The sequence below is a fragment of the Homarus americanus genome, unplaced genomic scaffold, assembly GCF_018991925.1.
Source record: "Homarus americanus isolate GMGI-L3 unplaced genomic scaffold, GMGI_Hamer_2.0 scaffold39066, whole genome shotgun sequence".
Lineage (NCBI taxonomy): Eukaryota > Metazoa > Arthropoda > Malacostraca > Decapoda > Nephropidae > Homarus > Homarus americanus.
Window position 1 is genome coordinate 42,501 of NW_024739034.1, and position 20,051 is coordinate 62,551.

General features: G+C 39.2%; 1 protein-coding gene across 1 annotated transcript in view; it reads left to right on the forward strand.

The window, feature by feature from the left end:
• Window positions 1-11,147, forward strand: part of LOC121874410 (DNA repair protein complementing XP-C cells homolog) — a 42,806-nt gene extending 31,659 nt beyond the window's left edge. The window contains exon 7 of the mRNA XM_042378540.1: window positions 9,344-11,147. Within this exon, the coding sequence (XP_042234474.1) occupies window positions 9,344-10,288 (945 nt within the window). The 3' untranslated portion in view covers window positions 10,289-11,147. The remainder of the gene's footprint in view (window positions 1-9,343) is intronic.
• Window positions 11,148-20,051: the final 8,904 nt, after the last annotated feature.

The following is a 20,051-nucleotide window of genomic DNA, read 5'->3' on the forward strand; positions in this document are numbered from 1 at the left end:
AGTGGGAGGTGCAGGAGGAGAAGGGAGAAGAAAGGAAGTGGAGATTGGAAGCATTTTGCTTCTTGGAAGGTGGTCACCTTCCATACAAAATGTCAGGAACCTCTCAGACTGTTGATTCTCCCTATGAACATCCTCTCTCCTTGAAGTGGAAGGCTGAGGGCTAGCATCTTGTTCCCTCTGCCTTTTACTGAAGAAAGTGTCAATTGTGGTCTGTGGGGCATCTGTCCTCCTCACCATTAACTTATGTTTAAAGAAGGAGACCACTGAGTCCTCAACATGACACAAAGCTAGTTCAGTTTTTTCCACTTCTGGGTGCTTTGAAGCCAGTTCCCTGAACTTCTCCCAGTGGTAAATCACATCTTTCAACTGTGTAGCTGACATATGGTCATCACTTTCAATTTCCTACTCACCACTGTCAGCCTCTACCCGTAACATCTCATCCAGTTCCTTCAAGTCATTAGGAGTAAGTTCCTCCTCATGAGACATCACAAGCTCTTCCACATCCTTCTCCTCCACTTCAAGACCCAATGACTGACCAATGGACACAATCTCCTGGTCCAACTCTGTGTCATCCTCAAATCCCTCAAAATCATGGACTACTGATGGCCACAGTGCTTTCCATGAAGAATTGAGGGTTCTATTGGAGACTTCTTGCCATGATGACACAATCAATTTTACAGCCTCCAGGACATTGAATTGTGTCTTCCAGAACTGTTTCAGTGTTAGTTCAGGATCAATGGAAGTTGCCTGATGACACCTCCTAAACATTTTCTTCATGTACAACTTCTTGAAGTTGCTGATCACATTCTGGTCCATTGGCTGTATGAGTGATGTAGTGTTTGGAGGCAAAAACAACACTTTCACAAAGTCAAATTTATACTCCAAATTTCTGGCAAGGTCAGGGTCAGGACCAGGAGCATTATCCATGAGGAGAAGAGCCTTTAAAGGAAGTTTATTGGTGGTTAGGTAGCTCTTGACAGAGGGGCAAAACACATCAACAGCCCATTCATTAAAGAACTGTCTTGTCACCCATGCCTTACGGTTGGACTTCCAATAAACTCCAAGCATTGTTCTTACCACTTTCTGTTGCTTGAACACCCTGGGGTTTTCAGAGTGGTAGACAAGCATAGGCTTCAGTCGGAAATCCCCTGAAGCATTGGCACCAAGCAATAGAGTGAGACGGTCTTTCATGGGTTTATGCCCAGGTAAAGAGGCTTCATCCTTGGTGATGAATGTTCTTTTGGGCATCTTTTTCCAGAACAGCCCAGTTTCGTCAACATTGAAAACTTGCTGTGGAAGATAATTTTCTTCTTCCATCAGTTTTTTAAATTCAACTAAAAACTTTGCTGCCCCTTCCTTATCAGCACTAGCAGCTTCACCATGCCTAACAACACTGAAAATGTCACTTCTTTTCTTAAATTTTTCGAACCAGCCTTTGCTAGCCCGAAAATCTTGAAATTCTGTTCCTGAAGAACCAGGTTGATCTGCCTTTAAATGTTCATAAATCTCCCTGGCTCTTTCACAAATGAAATCACCAGAAACTGAATCACCTTTCATCTGTTTTTCCCAAATCCAGATGATAAGTAACCTCTCAGTTTCTACGATTAGGGATCTACTTTTAAACACTCTTGTAGATTTGTCTCTCACTTTCACTTCTTTAAATTTGTCTTTCTGTGCAAGAATTGTCGACACAGTTGATGCCGATATGCCATATTCTTTGCATAGCGCATTTGATTTAATACCTTGTTCGTATTTTTTTATTATTTCCTGCTTTATTTGGATTGAAATCGCTTTTCTTGATCTCTTAGGCCCCATGCTGGATTCAAACAATGGCAACACGTATTTTTCAAAGTTAAACTAGCTGTAAATAAAGAATATTTTCTTTAAAATAACACTGCACTGCACTATATATTGTCAATATGTAAAATAATTTTCAAAATGACCAATAATTTGCTTGGAAACAGAGAAAAAAAGCGTTTAGTTGAAGAGAGTCTCAAGCAAGATGTTACCTCCAGTGAAAAAAAGAGAGAGACTGACGCCTGTTTGCTGTGTTAAGAGGCTGGATGCCGCGCATTAAACTAGTCATTTTACCTTCAATTTTGTTCAATAATTGTTAAAATGACTAAAAAATTGAATATTAAACTTTTAAAATTATTGAATAGTATAAACTTCTTGATATTTACTAAAATAGTAAGGAATTTAAGCCCTAGAACCCATTAAATGTATTATGGACTGATACTGCAGCTGGTTGCCCGGTCAGTAAGCCGAAAACATGTTGAGGTCACCCGTGAAGAAGCCTCGTTGTTTAAATTTTTTTCGCAAATGACTCAAGATCCTGCAGGGGCCAGTTCGTTAATTCCAAATTGCTAACCGAGGTGTTCAAGTAAAACGAGGGGTCACTGTAGCGGCTACTATAAAAAAATTAATTTACATAATTGTAATAATAAAAGTAATTGTAAATTATAGGTAGCTAATGTTATTAGTTTTGTAATTAGCTTGTCCTGAAATGTAACATTTGAGGCACTATAAATTTTTTGTGTGTATGTGCGCATGCATGAATGTCACAGCTACAACAAGCGACCACGCGATCGCCTCTTTAAAACAAGCAATCAAACCGTGACAACGTATGTAATTTTGAGTCATACTCTTTCCATTTACAAGCCCATAATAATGGCTCCTAAAGTAGATAAACTTCGTTGTATGAAGAGAAAGAACAACACATTGAAATTGTGTGACAAACTTGAAATAATTAAGAAACTAGAACGTGGTGTGAGCAGTGCTGTTCTAATGTAAACATACGACATTGGAAAGTCAACAATTTATGATATAAAAAAGGCAAAGAATATAATTCTAGAATTCACAACTACTTCTGAGCCTTACAATAAAATTGCTGAAAGAAAAAGTTTACATCGGCCCAAATTAGAAAATCTTGATAAAGTGTTGCACGAATGGTTTTTGTTAAAACGATCAGAAGGTATGGCAATTTCTGGGCCGATGCTTATTGCCAAAGCAAAGTCTTTTAAGGAGCAAATGAACATTGAATCAGAGTGCGCATTTAGTGATGAATGGCTTAGGAATTTCAAGACTCGTCTTGGTATTAGACTGTTAGATAGATATTGCTGGAGAAAGACAGTTGGCTGATACACAAGCAGCAACAAAATATAGTGCTATACTGCCAGATTGGGGTCACTAATTCTAAGGGGAAATACTTAACTCTAATCTTAATTTCTAAGGGTCGCTGCCACCAGACCCCCTCTGGACAGTATGTAACTGGTTAGGTAGCGTGCAGAGTGGACTAGACATTGGGTTAGGTTTTTCATTGACCAGGTCGATAAGGGGAAAGAAGGGTGAAACCATAACATGTCTTAACTAATTTATTCATTATAAACTATAGGGTAACAAAAAAATACAATTGAGCTGGCCTTCCTCAGAAGAACAACAATGAGTTTGGTTACCCTGCTTACATTATCATTTAACACTTTGGACTGCTCCACCTGTATGGAATATAGCACCTTAGGTCATCATACATAGTAACACCATCTCACCTCCCTGTAGCACCAGCTCACCACACCTGTTATACTCCACACCTGCAAGCATGGGACGCCTTGTGATTTCTAGGTGCACACATCAGGCACCTCGTTTGCACACCGTCCTCGGCGGGTAGAGACGAGGGCTATACCCAGAGACATACCAGTACTATTTCTGTGCCTGGCATTATAGGTCGCTCCAATTGACGACCGCGGAGTTTCTCAAGCATTTCCTTATTTATTCCTACTCATTTGGGGTGGTCTGCTGGGGATCCACAGGTTCACAGTGGAATAGTATAGCTGGTAGTCACCTCACATGGTGGGACGCTCACAGGGAGAATGGCCGACGCCCAGCAAGGTGCTCCGACTGCGTGTGACCTGAGGTGACGGTAGAACGGAGGGTACTCAGAAATATTGCCTGATGGGCGGTTATCACACACCCTAACACATTACTATTTCACTTATACATCAGGCAAAGCTTTAAACTGTAATAACTGCTATATAAGTCTTTTTTTACAGGGGATATGTAGCCCGATAGGACACTGACCTTAGGTGACGGTAGAACTGAGGGTACTGAGGGCAGTGCCCCGCCGCTCGTCACCGCGTAGGCCTACGGTTTCCAATCTTTAATTTTTACTTTTATTTCTTACGGTTCTCACGTGAACACTTTCTGGTATATTGACTCATGCCTTATAACTACATATTTTAATCCTAAATTACACACTAAGGTTAGGTTCTGGTTTGCTAGTTTGTGGGTAAATTCATTGGGTTATAATACCAACGCGGCACACTCGAGGCGGGTCCCAAACAAAAGCCGAATGTTCATGGCGGGGGTATATCCACTTCACTTAAAACTGTAATTAGGGATCCTCCTCTCACACATTGCACCATTTGAACACAGACATAAGATTCTCTGATCACTGTACATGTTGTGGGTATATGTCACGTGAGGATACGAGGTGTATTAAGTTCACACTGATACATACAAGATATTTCCTTTCAGGTATAGTTTCTGGGACACTTCCAACACCTCACATAGTTCTGACACATTTATCCCTTTTCCAGATCATTGTTCTCATGTATTTTCATGTGATATCTGTGGAAGTTATGTTCGCTACACATTCACAGACTTAAATAGTATGACCTTCAAACCATGATCCACACTTAGTCCTACAGTACACTAGTCCGGCTCAACTGGACTTTCCCGATCATCTTATGGATACCCTGAGTTCTCCTTAATGCTATGAATACATACGATTAACATAATATAACCGTACCTGGGTACAATACAACACATGGTCTAGTAACATTAAGTAGGTGAGTTATCCTTTATCAATGACTCCCGTTCTCTAAGATTCTACAAGCGAGGTGGATTTGAATGTTATGTAGCGTAATATGAATTAAAGGGTTTTTAGGAATGACAATGATGTGTGCAGTACAGTGCTACATAGAAAAAATTGTAAATGACTATGATCTCACAGCCGATCAAATTTATAATTCTGTGATGAAACAGGAGTTTACTGGAAGTGTTTGCCCACAAAAACTTTGGCTGGAAATCAAGAACGAAATGCCACAGGGTTTAAGCTTAATAAGGAAAGATTAACCGTTCTTGTATGTGCTAATGCTTCAGGTCAACATAAAATTAAGCTTTTGGTGATTGGCAAATTTAAGCACCCACAGGCCTTTAAAGGAATTGTGCACTTGCCTGTGACCTATGCAGCCCAACAGAGTGCTTGGATGGACAAAGACATATTTCGTTATTGGTTTGTTCATGATTTTGTTCCATCAGTTCGTCAGAACTTAAGGAAATTGGGAAAGCCTGCAAATACAAAGTGCCTGCTACTTCTCGACAACTGTAGGGCCCACCCGCATGAATCAAAATTAGTGTCTGATTGCAGGAATATTTATGCATGTTACTTGCCACCAAACTTAACATCATTGATTCAACCCATGGATCAAGGAGTCATTAGGAACTTTAAATGTCACTATAAAAATGATTTTATGACGAAAATGGTGAATAAGAATGTCAACCCTACAGAATTTCAACGCAGTTTTACAATCAAGGATGAAATATTTTCACTCGTGACTGCATGGAATGCAGTCAAGCCTGAAACACTTTTAAGAGCGTGGCGAAAGTTGTGGCCGAAAGTGATGTTTGCAGATCTAGAGTGTGATCAAGACAAAGATTTTGAAGGATTCCACATAAAGCAGAGGGCATCTGAAGTGCAAGAACTGATGGAGACTGTTAAATTATCTCTGGAAGACAACCCTCTACGCAAGCTTAATGCTGCTGACATAGAAGAGTGGATACACATTGACGATGATATTGAAGTTGCAGCCACTTTCACTGATTAAGAAATCATTCAAAGCATTACAACTTCTGAGAAGATAGAAGAGAATTGTTCAGAAGAATCTGGTGAAGAAGACGACAAAGTTGAAGTAAAGATATCTTGGGCTGCTGCAGAAAAGTGCATTGAAACGATTATTAAATTTGTGGAACAGAACCATAGCTTCAGTCTTCAAGACGTCATGCATGCACACATGGTGCAGAATAATCTTATCACAAAGAAATTACAAAGTCGTAAACAAGGTGATTTCCGAAAGTATTTAAAGAAAGCAGTGTCAAGCAGTGCAGCAGATGCAGCACGTGTTCCTTCCACAAGCAGTGCAGCAGACGATATAGAATTCGTGGAAATCAACGAATAAATATTTATTTGTTGTTTTGTACTTTGTATTAATAGGAAAATATTTTGTTAATAAACTACAAATAAATAATCAATTTGTATAAAATAAATTCTGCTTTCATTTGTTTACTGTATTTTTATTTTACAATGTTCATTTTTAAACATGATTTCAAGCATTACACGCCCCCTTTTTCGTAGTGAAAAATGTTTGTTTACATTTATGTCAAGTGTTGACTTTATTTTTCTTTAAAAATGCTCGATTTGATAAATGAAGCGTGCTGTACTTGATAATGAATAAACTATCAAAATGTACCTGTTCATCTCTTCTTTATTCCTCCTTAAATTTGAATTTTAAAAGTACTGCCTGAGAATCCGAAAAATCCGAAAATCCGGACCGACCCAATCCCCAAGCAGTCCGGATTTTTGGACTTCTAATGTACTGTATATATATATATATACACACACACACAGTGGTCCCTCGGTTAACGAACATAATTCGTTCCACAGCGTTGTTCGTTAACCGAAAATTTCGTGAACCGAATCCATTATTTCAATGGGATATTGGGTAATTGGTTCCAGCTCACAGAAAAATACATACAAAGTAAAGCCAAAAATGCATAAAGTCAGAAACACCTAAAATTCCCTTAAATCACTATGTATATATATATATATATATATATATATATATATATATATATATATACGTACATATACACTCTTACTCTTAAATCATTACTGTAATGTGATACAGGTGATTAATTTTTATCTCTTGTGCAAAATAAATGACGTATATATTCAAATTATTCACTGTCTTGCAAGGATTCCAGTAATGAAAATTATATTCTCCTAACTTTAGTCTGTGATATTATATAAGATAAAAACTGTAAGCCTAAAACCCTGGGGGGATACGTTTGACAGTTGGCGCCCAAGGTCTAATGTGTGTTTATCAGTCCTTAAGTGACTAAGCTTCTCTCATAAAATGCCAGTGAAATGACCTGGGAGAATGTAATTTAAATTGCTGGGATTCTTGTAAGATAGTGATTAATTTGAATATAAAGTACTGTAATCAAATTAGTACATGTACACTACAGATTTGCACTTAGGTCATTTATTTCTGTTACGTTTCTTTTAGTATGGTGTGTGCATGTAAATGAATGATAAAAAAATGAAGAAATTTATGTAAATCTACCCAAAAATACAGATGAAAAACTTTACATTATAAAATGTACTACCGTACTGTACACTAATGTACTAAAATTTTTATCTCTTGTGCAACATATATGACATTTATATTCAAATTATTCACTGTCTTGCAAGGATTCCAGCAATGCGAATTATATTCTCCTAACTTTAGTCTATGATATATCAGATAAAAACTTAAAGGCTACTGAAAACCACCAAACCCTTGCTGGGAGGGGGGGGGACAGTGACATGTTTGACAGTTAGAGCCGAAGGTTTAGTGAGGTATTTATTTGTTCATTTATGTCCTTTAGATTTAGTTTTTGTTTTTTGCTTATAAAATTTCATAGAAGTGACCTGGGAGAATATAATTTACATCGCTGGAATTCTTATAAGACAGTGATTCATTTGAATGTAAACATGCAATAGTTTGCACTAGACTAAAATTTTAGTATTCATTTTGTACATTATTTTGATTACATGTACAGTTCAGCTTTGTCCTTAGGACAGTGTGTGCATGTAAATGAGTTTCAATAAATGAATAAAGTTACATATATCGAGCCAAAAATAATAGTTGAAAAACTTTATGTAGACAGAGCTTGGATGGCTAAATTTTAGAATGACCAATAATTTTAATATAAAAAATGCACAAATATTAAAGAGCACAATTTTCTTGATATTTACTCCACTGGAAACGAATATAAACATAGAACAGATTACTGAATTGGCAGACTAGCCCATCAGCTGATGCTCACAACAAAACGTGATGTTCGTAAGGATTTCGTAAATTAAATTTTTGTTCGTTAACCGAATTGAAGATTCTTTTGGAAGGTAATTCGTTAACCGAACCATTCGTTAACCGAAGGACCACTGTATATATATCTGAGAGACATAATCAAAATAAAAGTCACTCAATTTCCTCACCGTGCTAAGATGTATAAATACCAAAAATAAAATCCCCGAGGCACTTAATATTTCAGGTATTACAACACAAATTAGCGGATCTTTCCTTGTGCGCATTTACAGCTGATTCGCCAGGCAAGAAGATGACGGTAGCATTGCGTGTGATGGGGGGTGCGGGAGGGAGCTTTGAGAATTGCAATTAAATGCCAGGCAGCGACGTGTCCTAATATTACATATTAAGTAATTCTAAGATGTTTTAATTGCCTGTATGTTGGCCTGGCGAGTTAATGCTAGGCATTTACATACCTAGGGTTAAAGCTAGACGTCGCATTCTGGATTGAAAAAAAAAAATACTAATTTGGCAGGTACAAAAGGCACTCCATTTTAATAGATGTTCCTACATGGGCCGTGTGAGAGGCAGCATCTAGCCAAAGTTAACTCTGACCTTAAAGTGTTATTTGACCAATACAGTAGTTTCTTTCAAACGTTATATAAATATGATAATACCAGTAATAATTTTAATACTTCAAAGACATCTGATAAAGGCATAGAGCTATTTAATCAATTAAACAACAATTATACTGTATATGATCTTACTACTACTGTACTGGCAAATGTCACCAAGCAGTGACTGTTAGTGAGGTCACCAGCCCGGCATAGTCCGTGTGCAAGTTTTGTTATTTTATGTTTAATATGTGCACACTACTGTACAGTAATATGTGTACACTACTGTACAGTATATTAGTTATTATTCATATGAAAATGTAATTTTATTATATTTTTTCTTCTATTTTTGTCATAAATATGAATAAAATAATTTTGTAAACTGAATCAGGCCCTAAATTAACCAGGGTTTTAAATACATTATGAATTGTCACAATTCGAGGCTTTCCTGTACAGTACAATACTTGAATTCACCAGGGAAGAAAATGTCTGAATTTGAGGGTTTCTGTCTGTACTTATTTCAATCCCCTGTATTGTGCTGCATTTCCTCGGTGTGAACTGATGTACACTATCAAGGTTGTAAAGTGAATTTCTACTTTTTTTTAGGAGCAAATTGAACAAGCTAAAAGGGCAGAGGAGAAGAGACAGAAGAGAATTTACGACAACTGGAAGAAACTAATACAGGGAATGCTGGTGAAGGAGCGAGTGAGAGAAATGTACGGCAACGTGGCTCCATCTGACGAGGAAGAAGACCAGAAGGAGACAGAGACGGCCAAGAAAACATCGGAAGCAAAGGAAAAAGACACCCCAAGGAGAAAGATAAAACAAGAAGACATCGACGCTGTTAGACCTCCTCTCATCACACATCAGGTTAGAAATCTTAACATTGATCTGAGTTCCAATGTTGTGGAGATGGCCAAGAAAAGTAGAAAGAGAACAATGAAGACAAAAAATAGCATCAAGAGAGTTGTAAGCAAAAAGGGAAAAACTGAGAACACGACAGGTAAAGATGTTAAGACGGAACAAGTTGAAGAAGACAACGAGGAAAGTGAATCAGACGTTGAGGAGAAGAAAGCAAAGATTCGAGCTATTCTCCAGTGGGGAAATAAAACGGTTACCGCCAACCCTGACCTCAGTGATGACAGCGACGAAGAGAGACAGTCTCGGCCGTCGTCTTCCCACGTTGGTGTTCCATTTTCCGATCCCTTTTACACTGTCGGTGAGAAGCAGGGACAAGTAAAAAATAAATCTGGAAAAGGAAGAAAGAAAAGCCAAGCACAGGAACCATCAGACTGTGAGGAGCATGTAACAAGTCGATCAACCAGCCGCTCCACAACCCCTGAACCAGACCTGGGTAAGGCGGGCTGTAGGAGGTTGTCCCGCAGATCTGCCAAACAAAAGATCAAAACTTACAAAGAAAGTGATGGAGAAAATGAGGGGTACATTTCTATTGATGAAAGTGATTGTGAAGATAAGACTTATAATCCTTTAAAAGAAAAGAAAGCAGCCACTCACGTCTTGAATTTGAGTGAAGAAAGTAACTCTGACTGATTTTTCTCAGTAAAGTACATTAGTAGAGAAAATAGTTTTAATGTACTCTGTTAAGAAATTTTAGGTTATATGTATTTTGTTTGTAACAATTACCCGGTAGTTCAAAGAGTATTATTAAGTTTTTAGACCAGTTAAATTGGTAACTTTTGTGGTACATTAAACTTTTTTGTATTTAAATAAATCTAAATTTTATATGTACAGTACTTAATTTACTGTATACCTTAATTTTAGAATGTACAGTCGATCCCATGTTTAATATTCATGGACACTTTATTCTTGATAAAAAAGTTTTAATTATTATTTTGATATTACCACAAATTTTAAATACTGTTGATACTACAAACCTTTAGCCAATACAGTACAGTAAACTTTTGGTATTCTTGGTTTCTGGATTTGCAAAATTTAAATATTTACCAACTCTTTATGCTCGACCCCAGACCTCTAGTGTTCTCAGATCTTGAACGGGTTGACAATCCCTGCTTCTTGAGGTGAATCTCTTGGTAAAACATAAACATCATCATAATTCATGAAATATTATTTATTGTAATGATACATTGAGGGTAAAACTACCTTCACTTCCCATAAACTGCTTTCCGAATTTCCTAAAAAAATCAGAGAATATTCAATATTTACTGTATTTTATACACAGTGATCAGCTACGTGCAGTAAACTTTAGTTTGTATTTCTGGGACAATTCTAAGGCACAATGTTGATAGGACAGAATGTTGGAATGTGCACAGTTTCCTAGCTACTGCACCTGAGGTAATGTTAGTGAGGGAGTGAACAGCTGTAGATTTTTTTTGTAATTTTATGCATATTGTGATACAGTTGTGTTATTAGAGTAAATGTTCAAAATTCCCTCACTCTGCCTCTATACAGTATCCCATTGTGAAGAGTGGGCAATGCTGAGGGGGACAAGTGGAGGGTAGTAGGAAGGCAGGAGGATGAGTGGTGAGGAGCAGCGTGTACACTGCATCGTGGTTGAGAAGCTATTGAGAGACAATGAGGGAAGGAAGTTGGGAGGCCTACAATTTCCTCAATTTAGTAGCCATGAGGCTTTGTACTCTTGACAAAGTGAAAGTGTGCAATTTGATAAAAAAATCTGGACACACTTTACAATGTTCAGTGGGGTTAATACCCTACTGGGAGCAAAATAATCACTTGAGCTAATACAGTAGAATGTCGATTTAAAGCGATTCAATTTAAAATTATTGATTTAAAGTGACACCCACAATTAAGGACAATGTATTAATTTAAAGCGAATCTTTCCTATTTTATGTGAGTCATTCTGGTGCATCATATGGAAATACACACTATTTTAAAATTCGCGCCTAATGTTTTCCTACCAGACGCGTTTGTGGGCACACTACATGGCTGCCCGCCACCCTCTCACACCCTCACGCATCCTCAGTTCTCGCACTGATGCTCTAGTGAACGAACGTATTATGAGACACTATCTCCTTCTACCACGTGCATCAACCATCGCATTTATGTCCAAAAGGCCAGCTACCACATCATTCCCAAAGATCTGGGGGTCCTGGTGGTAGAGTGGTACCGCTCTTGCCTTCGCAAGCGAGATGTCACGGGTTCAATTCCCGGGCTGGTGGAAGTTGTTTGGACATACTTCCTAGCCCCCATTAGTCCCTGTTCACCTAGCAGTTAAGTAGGTACCTGTTGTAAATCGAAAGTTGTGAATTCGTATTCAGGGACAAGTTGTTGGAGCTTCCAATAGCTTGATGACATAAACCATTGACTCTTCAGGATTCTATGCCCTTGACTCTTCAGGCTTCTACGCCCTTAACTCGTGAGACATAAAGACAAGCATGAACTTAGCATGCTTCCCTGTTGGGCACTGTAAATGCTTCTGTGCTTCACCTTACACAAGGATGTAGGGGAGTGCCCAATAAATAATAAAAAAAAAAAAAAAAATTCCCAAAGACCAAGAAATCAAGGCAGGCAATTACACTGGAGCAGAAAATCAAGGTGCTGGAAGCCCCGCAGCAAGGAAATGGTGCTTCAAATGTGGTGTGCCAATTTGGGCAGTGATGTGGACAATGACCTGGTCGGGTTGAGCTCTGCATCTTCAGAGAATGAATTGCTTAACTAAAGTTGAGTGAAAATCTATTTTAGATAAAATAAAGTAATTAAAAATAAGTTGAGAGGAAAGTGAAAGAGCTTGGTGAGTCAGACGAGAGGCGGGCAATGTGCGGCGCCAGTGTGACCACCCTCTAACATCAGCTGATCGCTAGTAAACAGACCATTTCGCATCCCTTAATTTTAGCTGTGTTGATTTATGAGTGTTTGTTTTAACATAATACTACAAAAAACAATATTTGTTTATTCTAGGAGATGGGCTGAATTGCATCTGGGTAGACTCTCAGTCTTTTTAGTATTTTGTGTTTCTCTCAAGTACCAAACTAAATTATTCCATTGAAACAACACTTCGATTTAGTGCAAATTCGGTTTAAAGTGACCTCTCTTGGAACGTATCTCGTGTTATATCGACGTTTTACTTAATACAGTACTTGCAGCTCTTTGGGAAAAAAAAGATGGCAAAATATCCTGGGTATATTTTTCTTAGTGCTAGTGTATTTCTCTGACATTTCCTATAATCTTTATAATAATTTAGCCGCACAGATGATATTCCCCAAAAGCTTAAGAGAGACGTTGAAATATGACCAAACATCAAATACTCACTCATGAGAACAATCTGTTATGGATGAGGAAATCCTGTTGAATCTGTTATAGCTGAAGCTGTAGTGATATTGATATAACATGGGGGAGCAAAGTCCTTCAGCTTGACCACCTGAGTAAAGCTCTCAACAGTTGCCGCGATGCATCCAATAGCTCCCAGACACATGATATTGGCAGCTAACACAACGTCTCTCACATCCGCGCGGCCACTAGCTTTATGCTGTCAAATATTTGAAAGGGTTGCAGTAAGGAATCCCATTATATTGCTGAGATACGTGATCCACAGGACCATCTGCCAGAATATAGCCCAACGTGCTGTAAACCCTCACTATTTTGCACCAGCTAGGGATGCTTGGAGTCAAGTCAGTCCACTCACCCTCTTGAGAACCCCTTTCATTTGACTTCACCCAAGCCAGTAGTCTTAATGCTCACTGCCATGTACAAGTAACCAATCAATGCCTTGTTTTCTGTAGTACAATATATATATAAACACATGACAATGACTCAAACATCAATATTCAGTATGTTAATATTATTTTTTGCACCCCAAGACTAAGACAGAGGAGCATTGTGTTCATTACTGTAATCTGGGTCTAATTTAATTCAGCAGTTGCCAGTTTTGTCTTATTTTCACCTTTTCTGAGATGTTTCTCCAAGTCACTGATGGAGCAATGTTACTAAAGCATAAATAGAGAAAGAACAGAACTAATTTACTTGCTGGTCAGGAGGCTTGACCTAGGCAACATTCGGTACTTATATGAGAACTTAACATTTACATCATTGAAACTATGTACAACAAGTTTGAAGTTTCTTAGTTTTTTCTAAAATTGTAAATAATTGTTAAATAAACCTAAAGAATGTGAAACTCTGGGGTTTACAGCATCATAATGGATCGTAGGATCAAACATGTTAATTATTATCATTTCTCTATAGACTAGATTATAAAATAAACTCGCCTTAATAAGGATGTGGAAGGCTGGAGGGAAGATAAATATAAAGGGTGTGACAAGAAGACCGCCGACCAGCTCAATAGCAACAGCAAAATGTGGAATAGATTCACACACAAAGAACGAGTAGCATGACTGTTGTGCGGAGACAGATGCGTCGCCAACCAAACTCTGAAAATGTGTTTTAAGAGCATAAAGCAACAGCTAGATCAGAAATACTGTGGGTAAGTAAAGCACAGTACAGAATAGTCTTTGACAAGACTTTCAAGAGCAATGGAGGGATCCTACTTAGACCACTGGTGTCCTTCCCTCAGCATGGCCACCTCTAGTGGATGGACATCTGGTAAATTAGGTTGCTAAGTAAGTTAAATACAGGTACACCACCGATTTTCCGGCACCCTTGGTTCTAAAGCCTTGCCGGATTACTCATTTTGCCGGACCAACCAAGGTAACGCAGTAATAATTCAACAATACACCTGTGACCCACTAATTATACACCTCCCGTGTCTCTAAAGTACCATAGACTGATAGAAACTTAAATATTAAATGTAAATTAAATGTGAATTAAATGCTTAAATGAAAGACATTAGTATAAATGATACAAGTTTATTAGTATCAATGAAACAGGATTATTAATTATCTTGTATCGATATGGACTGGTGTTTACCCTTGACACCATCACTGACACTTGCATCTTTCTCAGAAGTCACACCTAGGGTTAAATGTAAGCAAAATGAGCTGAGAATCGCACAAAATCGAGGGATCACCCCCAACAACTGCAGTATAAACAACTAGTCTGGCAGTTGCGGGAATTTCAAGGGCCTTCTCGTAATTTTTTCTGCACTAAACAAGGTGCTGGACCATCAGTTCCCGGAAAATCGGTAGTGTACCTGCAATTTCTTTATACATAGATTGAGCCGTCAGTTTTTGGAACATTTAAATATGAAAATACTAGTAGCCAGAAACAACTTGCTTATTACCATTACATGATACTCAGCTGTGACTAAACGTTATTATTTTAGTATTGGTTACAAAGAAAGTAACCAAAACGACCAACATGATACCAAAACAAATGAAAGTGTCAGTCAACACACACTACTCACCGTCAGGAATATGAAGGGAATTCTCAAGGTCTTGGAAAAGTGTGTTGATCCCGAGCACCAGGCAGAGGAGCAGCTGAAATATAGCTCTTGTCAACCATACTGTGATGCTCAAGTACACAGTAACTTACAAGACACACGATGCTGTACAATACAGTATTTATAAAGGTACAAGTATACTCCTGTGCCTGCCTCCCTTGTCTTACCTACATGTATACTCCACTGTCATATATACTTCCCTATCATGTACAGTATACTGCCCTGCCTCCCTTACCTGCATGGAGACAATGGCCATGTTGACGTATAGAAGAGGACCGGCAGAGAGGTTGTTGAGGATGTTGGCCTTAACAGATGACCCCAAGATAACAAAGGCAGCAACAGAGAGACTCACAAACAGACACACACTGCCTGTAACACAATAACTGACTGTGATATGTTACATCTTGTATCGTTGGGGTCAAACATTCGCTCACTCCCAAACTGAAGCAGTATCAACCCCAAATGAAATGAAACATCGCGCAGATCGGTTGATCTTCCGCCACACCCTGTCACACAAGGACACCACAGCCATATAATATAAACAATCAGTAAATTTTATGTGAAGAATAATATCACTATAAGATAAATAAAATCACAGCAGGAACATCAAGGCAGTATTTGTACAGTTAGTGGACCATGCAGAATTCCTGATGTAATAATTTATATGAAAAGTGTACACGAGTTGTTTGTAACTTACCAATAAAAGCAACTACGAGAGCATGTGGTAGGCGATGCTTCTGACGCATGTCCATCTGCACAGTCAGGATCATTGGGTGAATGTCAAACTGTTTGGGATAATAAATAATCAATATTCAATTACAAATGCAGACATTGCTCTACTAAAGAAATAATAAAAATAACATCAAGAAAATATACACCATAAAACTCAAGCAAGTCTTTCAGACACAGACACCAAGTACTCCAGCAAGGTCACAAAGGGAGAAATATTTAGGGTTTTTTTTTAAACATTACGAGTTCCTGCATGGGCATCTGCTGGGGGAAGGGCAGTGTCAAGGGAGAGAACTGGTTGGTTGTGTCGGGTATTAACGCGGTAATTTTTCTGAGGTCTGGGTAGATAAGCAGATTAGGTTAGGCTTTCTCCAACTGGCCAGACAACTATTATTTGTGGCAGTCATCAGGTATATCATTACCTTCCTCAGAAATAATTGATATATGAAGAGTAAGAGTTAGCTGGAAACAAAATAAAGCTGTTGCCACAACAAGTCTCGACCAACCTGGAATGCTACGGCAGCAAAACAATACGCGGCAGCAGCCAGAGAGGGAGTCACTGGGGCTGGATCACTTGTGTCAGGAGCATCAAGAATTAAACCTACGAGTGTTAAGATGCTCACAAGCACTACTGACGAGGCTCCAATCCACGTCACCACACTGTTGATTAAGAACCAATATATAAGTAAAACCCAATAATCCAAAAATTAGGAGAAAATACACTATGTTTAATTGATACTTGAAGACAAGGTATAATACCTTGGTGGCCTTAATAGTGTAGAGTATTGAGCTCTCTTACCCCAGGTCCTTTGGTGTGCCCAGCCAGAGGAGCGGTGTGAGGATGATGGTGGTGATCAGCAACCAGTAACAGAAGGAGAAATTAAGTCATGCCAGCTTCTCCACTAACTGCTGCAGGGTCTCTGAAGCTGTAAACACCAATGACAACGATTATGTTATGTTTATGAATGATCTGTCTATACAAAGAAGTGTCTGAGGGTTAAAGGATTACACAGTAAGTCCTCGTTTAATGTTGGCCCGCTTAACATTGTCTCGGTACTAAGTCGCTTAACTTTTGAGACCAAAAATACATTCAATGTTCTGGTGATCGATACTACGTCGTTTTGCGTCGTCACGGACTACTTTCTATGGCGCTCTTGTCTGGACGCACTACACTCTCTGGGCTCGGCGCGCTGCCCTCACACGCGGAACGTCACAGCGTCCCCAGGCGATGCCAAGCCTGTCTCTGTTACGACTTCACATCATTGATGTGTGCTGTAGTGCTTTCGCTCTAAAACTGTACTCTAACCATTCGAAATGGCTTCCAAGTGCCCATCAAGTGCTACTGATGCTAGTGTAGTGAAGTGGCAACCTATGACCATTAATCTTGCAACGAAAATGGATGTATTAACCCGATTTGAAAAAGAGGAACGTGCTGTGGTCATAGCCGCTGTGCTTGGTCTAACCCCTACAACGGTGCGTACTATCCGGACCATCGCTGACAAGATTAAGGTTAGTGCTGGAAGTGGTACTACTCTCAGTGCAACTAAAACAACTCGTACTAGAATTAGAGTGATAGAAAAAGTGGAAAAGATGCTGGTTATGTGGATGGAGGATCAGAATCAATGCAATGCCCCGGTGAGCCTTATGGTTATACAGCATAAGGCCAGATCCTTGTTTCACAACATCAAGGCAGAAGAGGGTGTAGGATCGAAGGAAGAGACCTTCACGGCCAGCCGAGCTGGTTTCAATGATTTAAGCGCAGGTATAACTTCCACAATATTAAGATGACTGGTGAAGCTGTCAGCTCAGACACGGCTGCTGCCGAGATAATTCCCACCAGAATGCAAACGGATTATCGAGGAATGAGGTTACTCATCAAAGCAAGTCTTCAATTTGGCTGAGACTGGTCTCTTTTGGAAGAGGATGCCTAAGAGGACCTACAGGACAATATATCTCCAAGGAGGATAAAAGAGCACGAGGTTGTCTTTCTTCAAATGCAGGGAGATTGATTGCATCCTCTCTTGTGAACACCGATGAAAAGAATTTGTTCAACGCCCCTGCCTTATCCTGTTCAGAATCTACACAACTACCATCTTCAAGCCTCAGGTCCAATATGTCTACCTGTATTCGTGTTTTTAATTTTGACTGTGTAGCGGTAAAAAGACGTTGGGTTTGACTTGACCTCACTTGCAATCTGCCTCTGGAACTCTTTTTCAGCATTTCTACACTCTGACTTTGCTTGGTTCCTCGATCTGGCATACATCCTCCTGTTCTGCTCATCATTTGTCGTAACCCACGTCTCGAAATCTTGAGTTTTCTTTTTAACTTTACCGACCACCGTATGGGTCATGTGTAGCAGTCTCCTTGTATTCCTGAAGGCACTGGGTTTGGTCTTGGGTATATATTTATTGATCGAATTGTTGGCTTTACTGGCTATGATGTTCAGCATAGTATCTGCATTCTTATTCCTTAGTAAGTCAGGCCAGTGTATACTCATCTCCTCTCTCATCCTGTCGTAATTTCTTTTCTATTATTTGAACCTGGAGCTGGTTTTGTCATGAACCAAGTAACAGTTATATCTAAAGGACAACATTACATGGTGACGGGTGCTGACTCAGGCTAGGTGTTCCAGCTTGGCCACCATACCCCCCCTCGTTAGTTATGATGATGTTCAGAGGTTTGAGTGTTTACTTCCCTCTGTAGTGAGTCGGATCTTTAACATGTTGGAATAAAAAATTGTCTCTCAGAGTTTATGAAAAGAGTGGCTGGCTTATTAAGGTCGTTTGGCGTGGGTTCATTTCTCCAGTCGTTGTCGCCATAATTATTGTCCCCCGTGACAAGGAGGTGGCGAGGGTTTAGCGCCGTTACATTGTCAATTAAGGCTCTTAAGTTCCTCTGGTTTAATATACTACAGTTTGGGGATTTGTAGATACACCTGACAATAAGTAAGTCTCTCCCCTTCGGTTTAATTCTACACCACTTCGATTCTTCGAAAGCTTCTTCTGCCCGCACCCTCACTTGGCTGGCTCTAAGGTCTTGCCGAGCATAGATAACCACACCCCTCTTGCAAGTTTCCTGGGAAAGGTTCGTAAATGGGTCATATCCATTTATATTGAAATCACATTCCTCCAGTTCAATTCTCCTGCTTTTGTACAACAGTTCTAGAACACCTATTTTATCAGGTTGTTGTACCCAAGTAGTGTTTCCAACTCCACTCTCTTGCCAAGGAACGTGTTAGTATTAGTCTACACGACTTTCAAGTCGGAAATTGTCCTCGGTAATGTCTCTGGTCTTGGTATTGACTCTGGCCCCCTCCAATCTCTGCAGCTGCAGCATTTACTGTATCATACAATTCATTGGCTTCACCTGGAATTTTAGGAAAAAGATGATCTGTTAGTATCCAGAGCCTCTAACACAATACACACCATGAATTCATTCACACTGAGAGTCATCATCAACAACGTGGAGGTCACTAACCTGAACTGATCAAATATGAGGTCAAGAACAAGAGAAGATGGTCACTACCCTCTAAAGGTTGCAGAAAGTCACAAAACACGGAGTAAAAAATCACTTCTTAGAATAGAGGAATGAGGCAATGTTTTGTTCCATATGGACAAGTAACAGGAGTGAATACAGTACTGCCTTACTTCATACAGTATAAACCTCTCATGAAACAGGTGATACAGAAGACCCAAAAACCCATTAAAGAACAGACACCCAGATGACCCGTTGAGAAGTTATCATCTGCTCCTGACGAGAAACAAAACATCTTCCCTGGCAATATGCATCCCAGTGACATGTGCATGATCAGTTGGAAGGAGAGACCTGGGATTTTGAATTAGATAGTCAGCTCTGGTTGGCTTTCATAGCAACTGTTGGGTCAGTGCTAGACTTTGTTTACTAAGATGTGGTTCAGTTGGTTGAGTGGTTGCTGATGCAACATTTACAATAATCCAACAAGACAAGTGTCCGGTTCTCCAACATGAAGACAGCCACCTGAATAAAGGGGTGTCTCACAGGTCATATGTTATAGGACCTGTAGGCTTTAAAATTTCATATTTTTGAGCAATTTAATATTGAACACTTAAGTAAAAGATCATTTGTCCTGAAAGTAAGAAATAAATGGGTGATTATTTGATGGAGTATACAGTAAGGTGCTCTAATAATGACTCACCAAGGAGCATGAACGGTACAGCTGCTCCAAATATTGCTAGATCTTGCATGACGGTCACCACTCGCCTCAGTATGATGCCT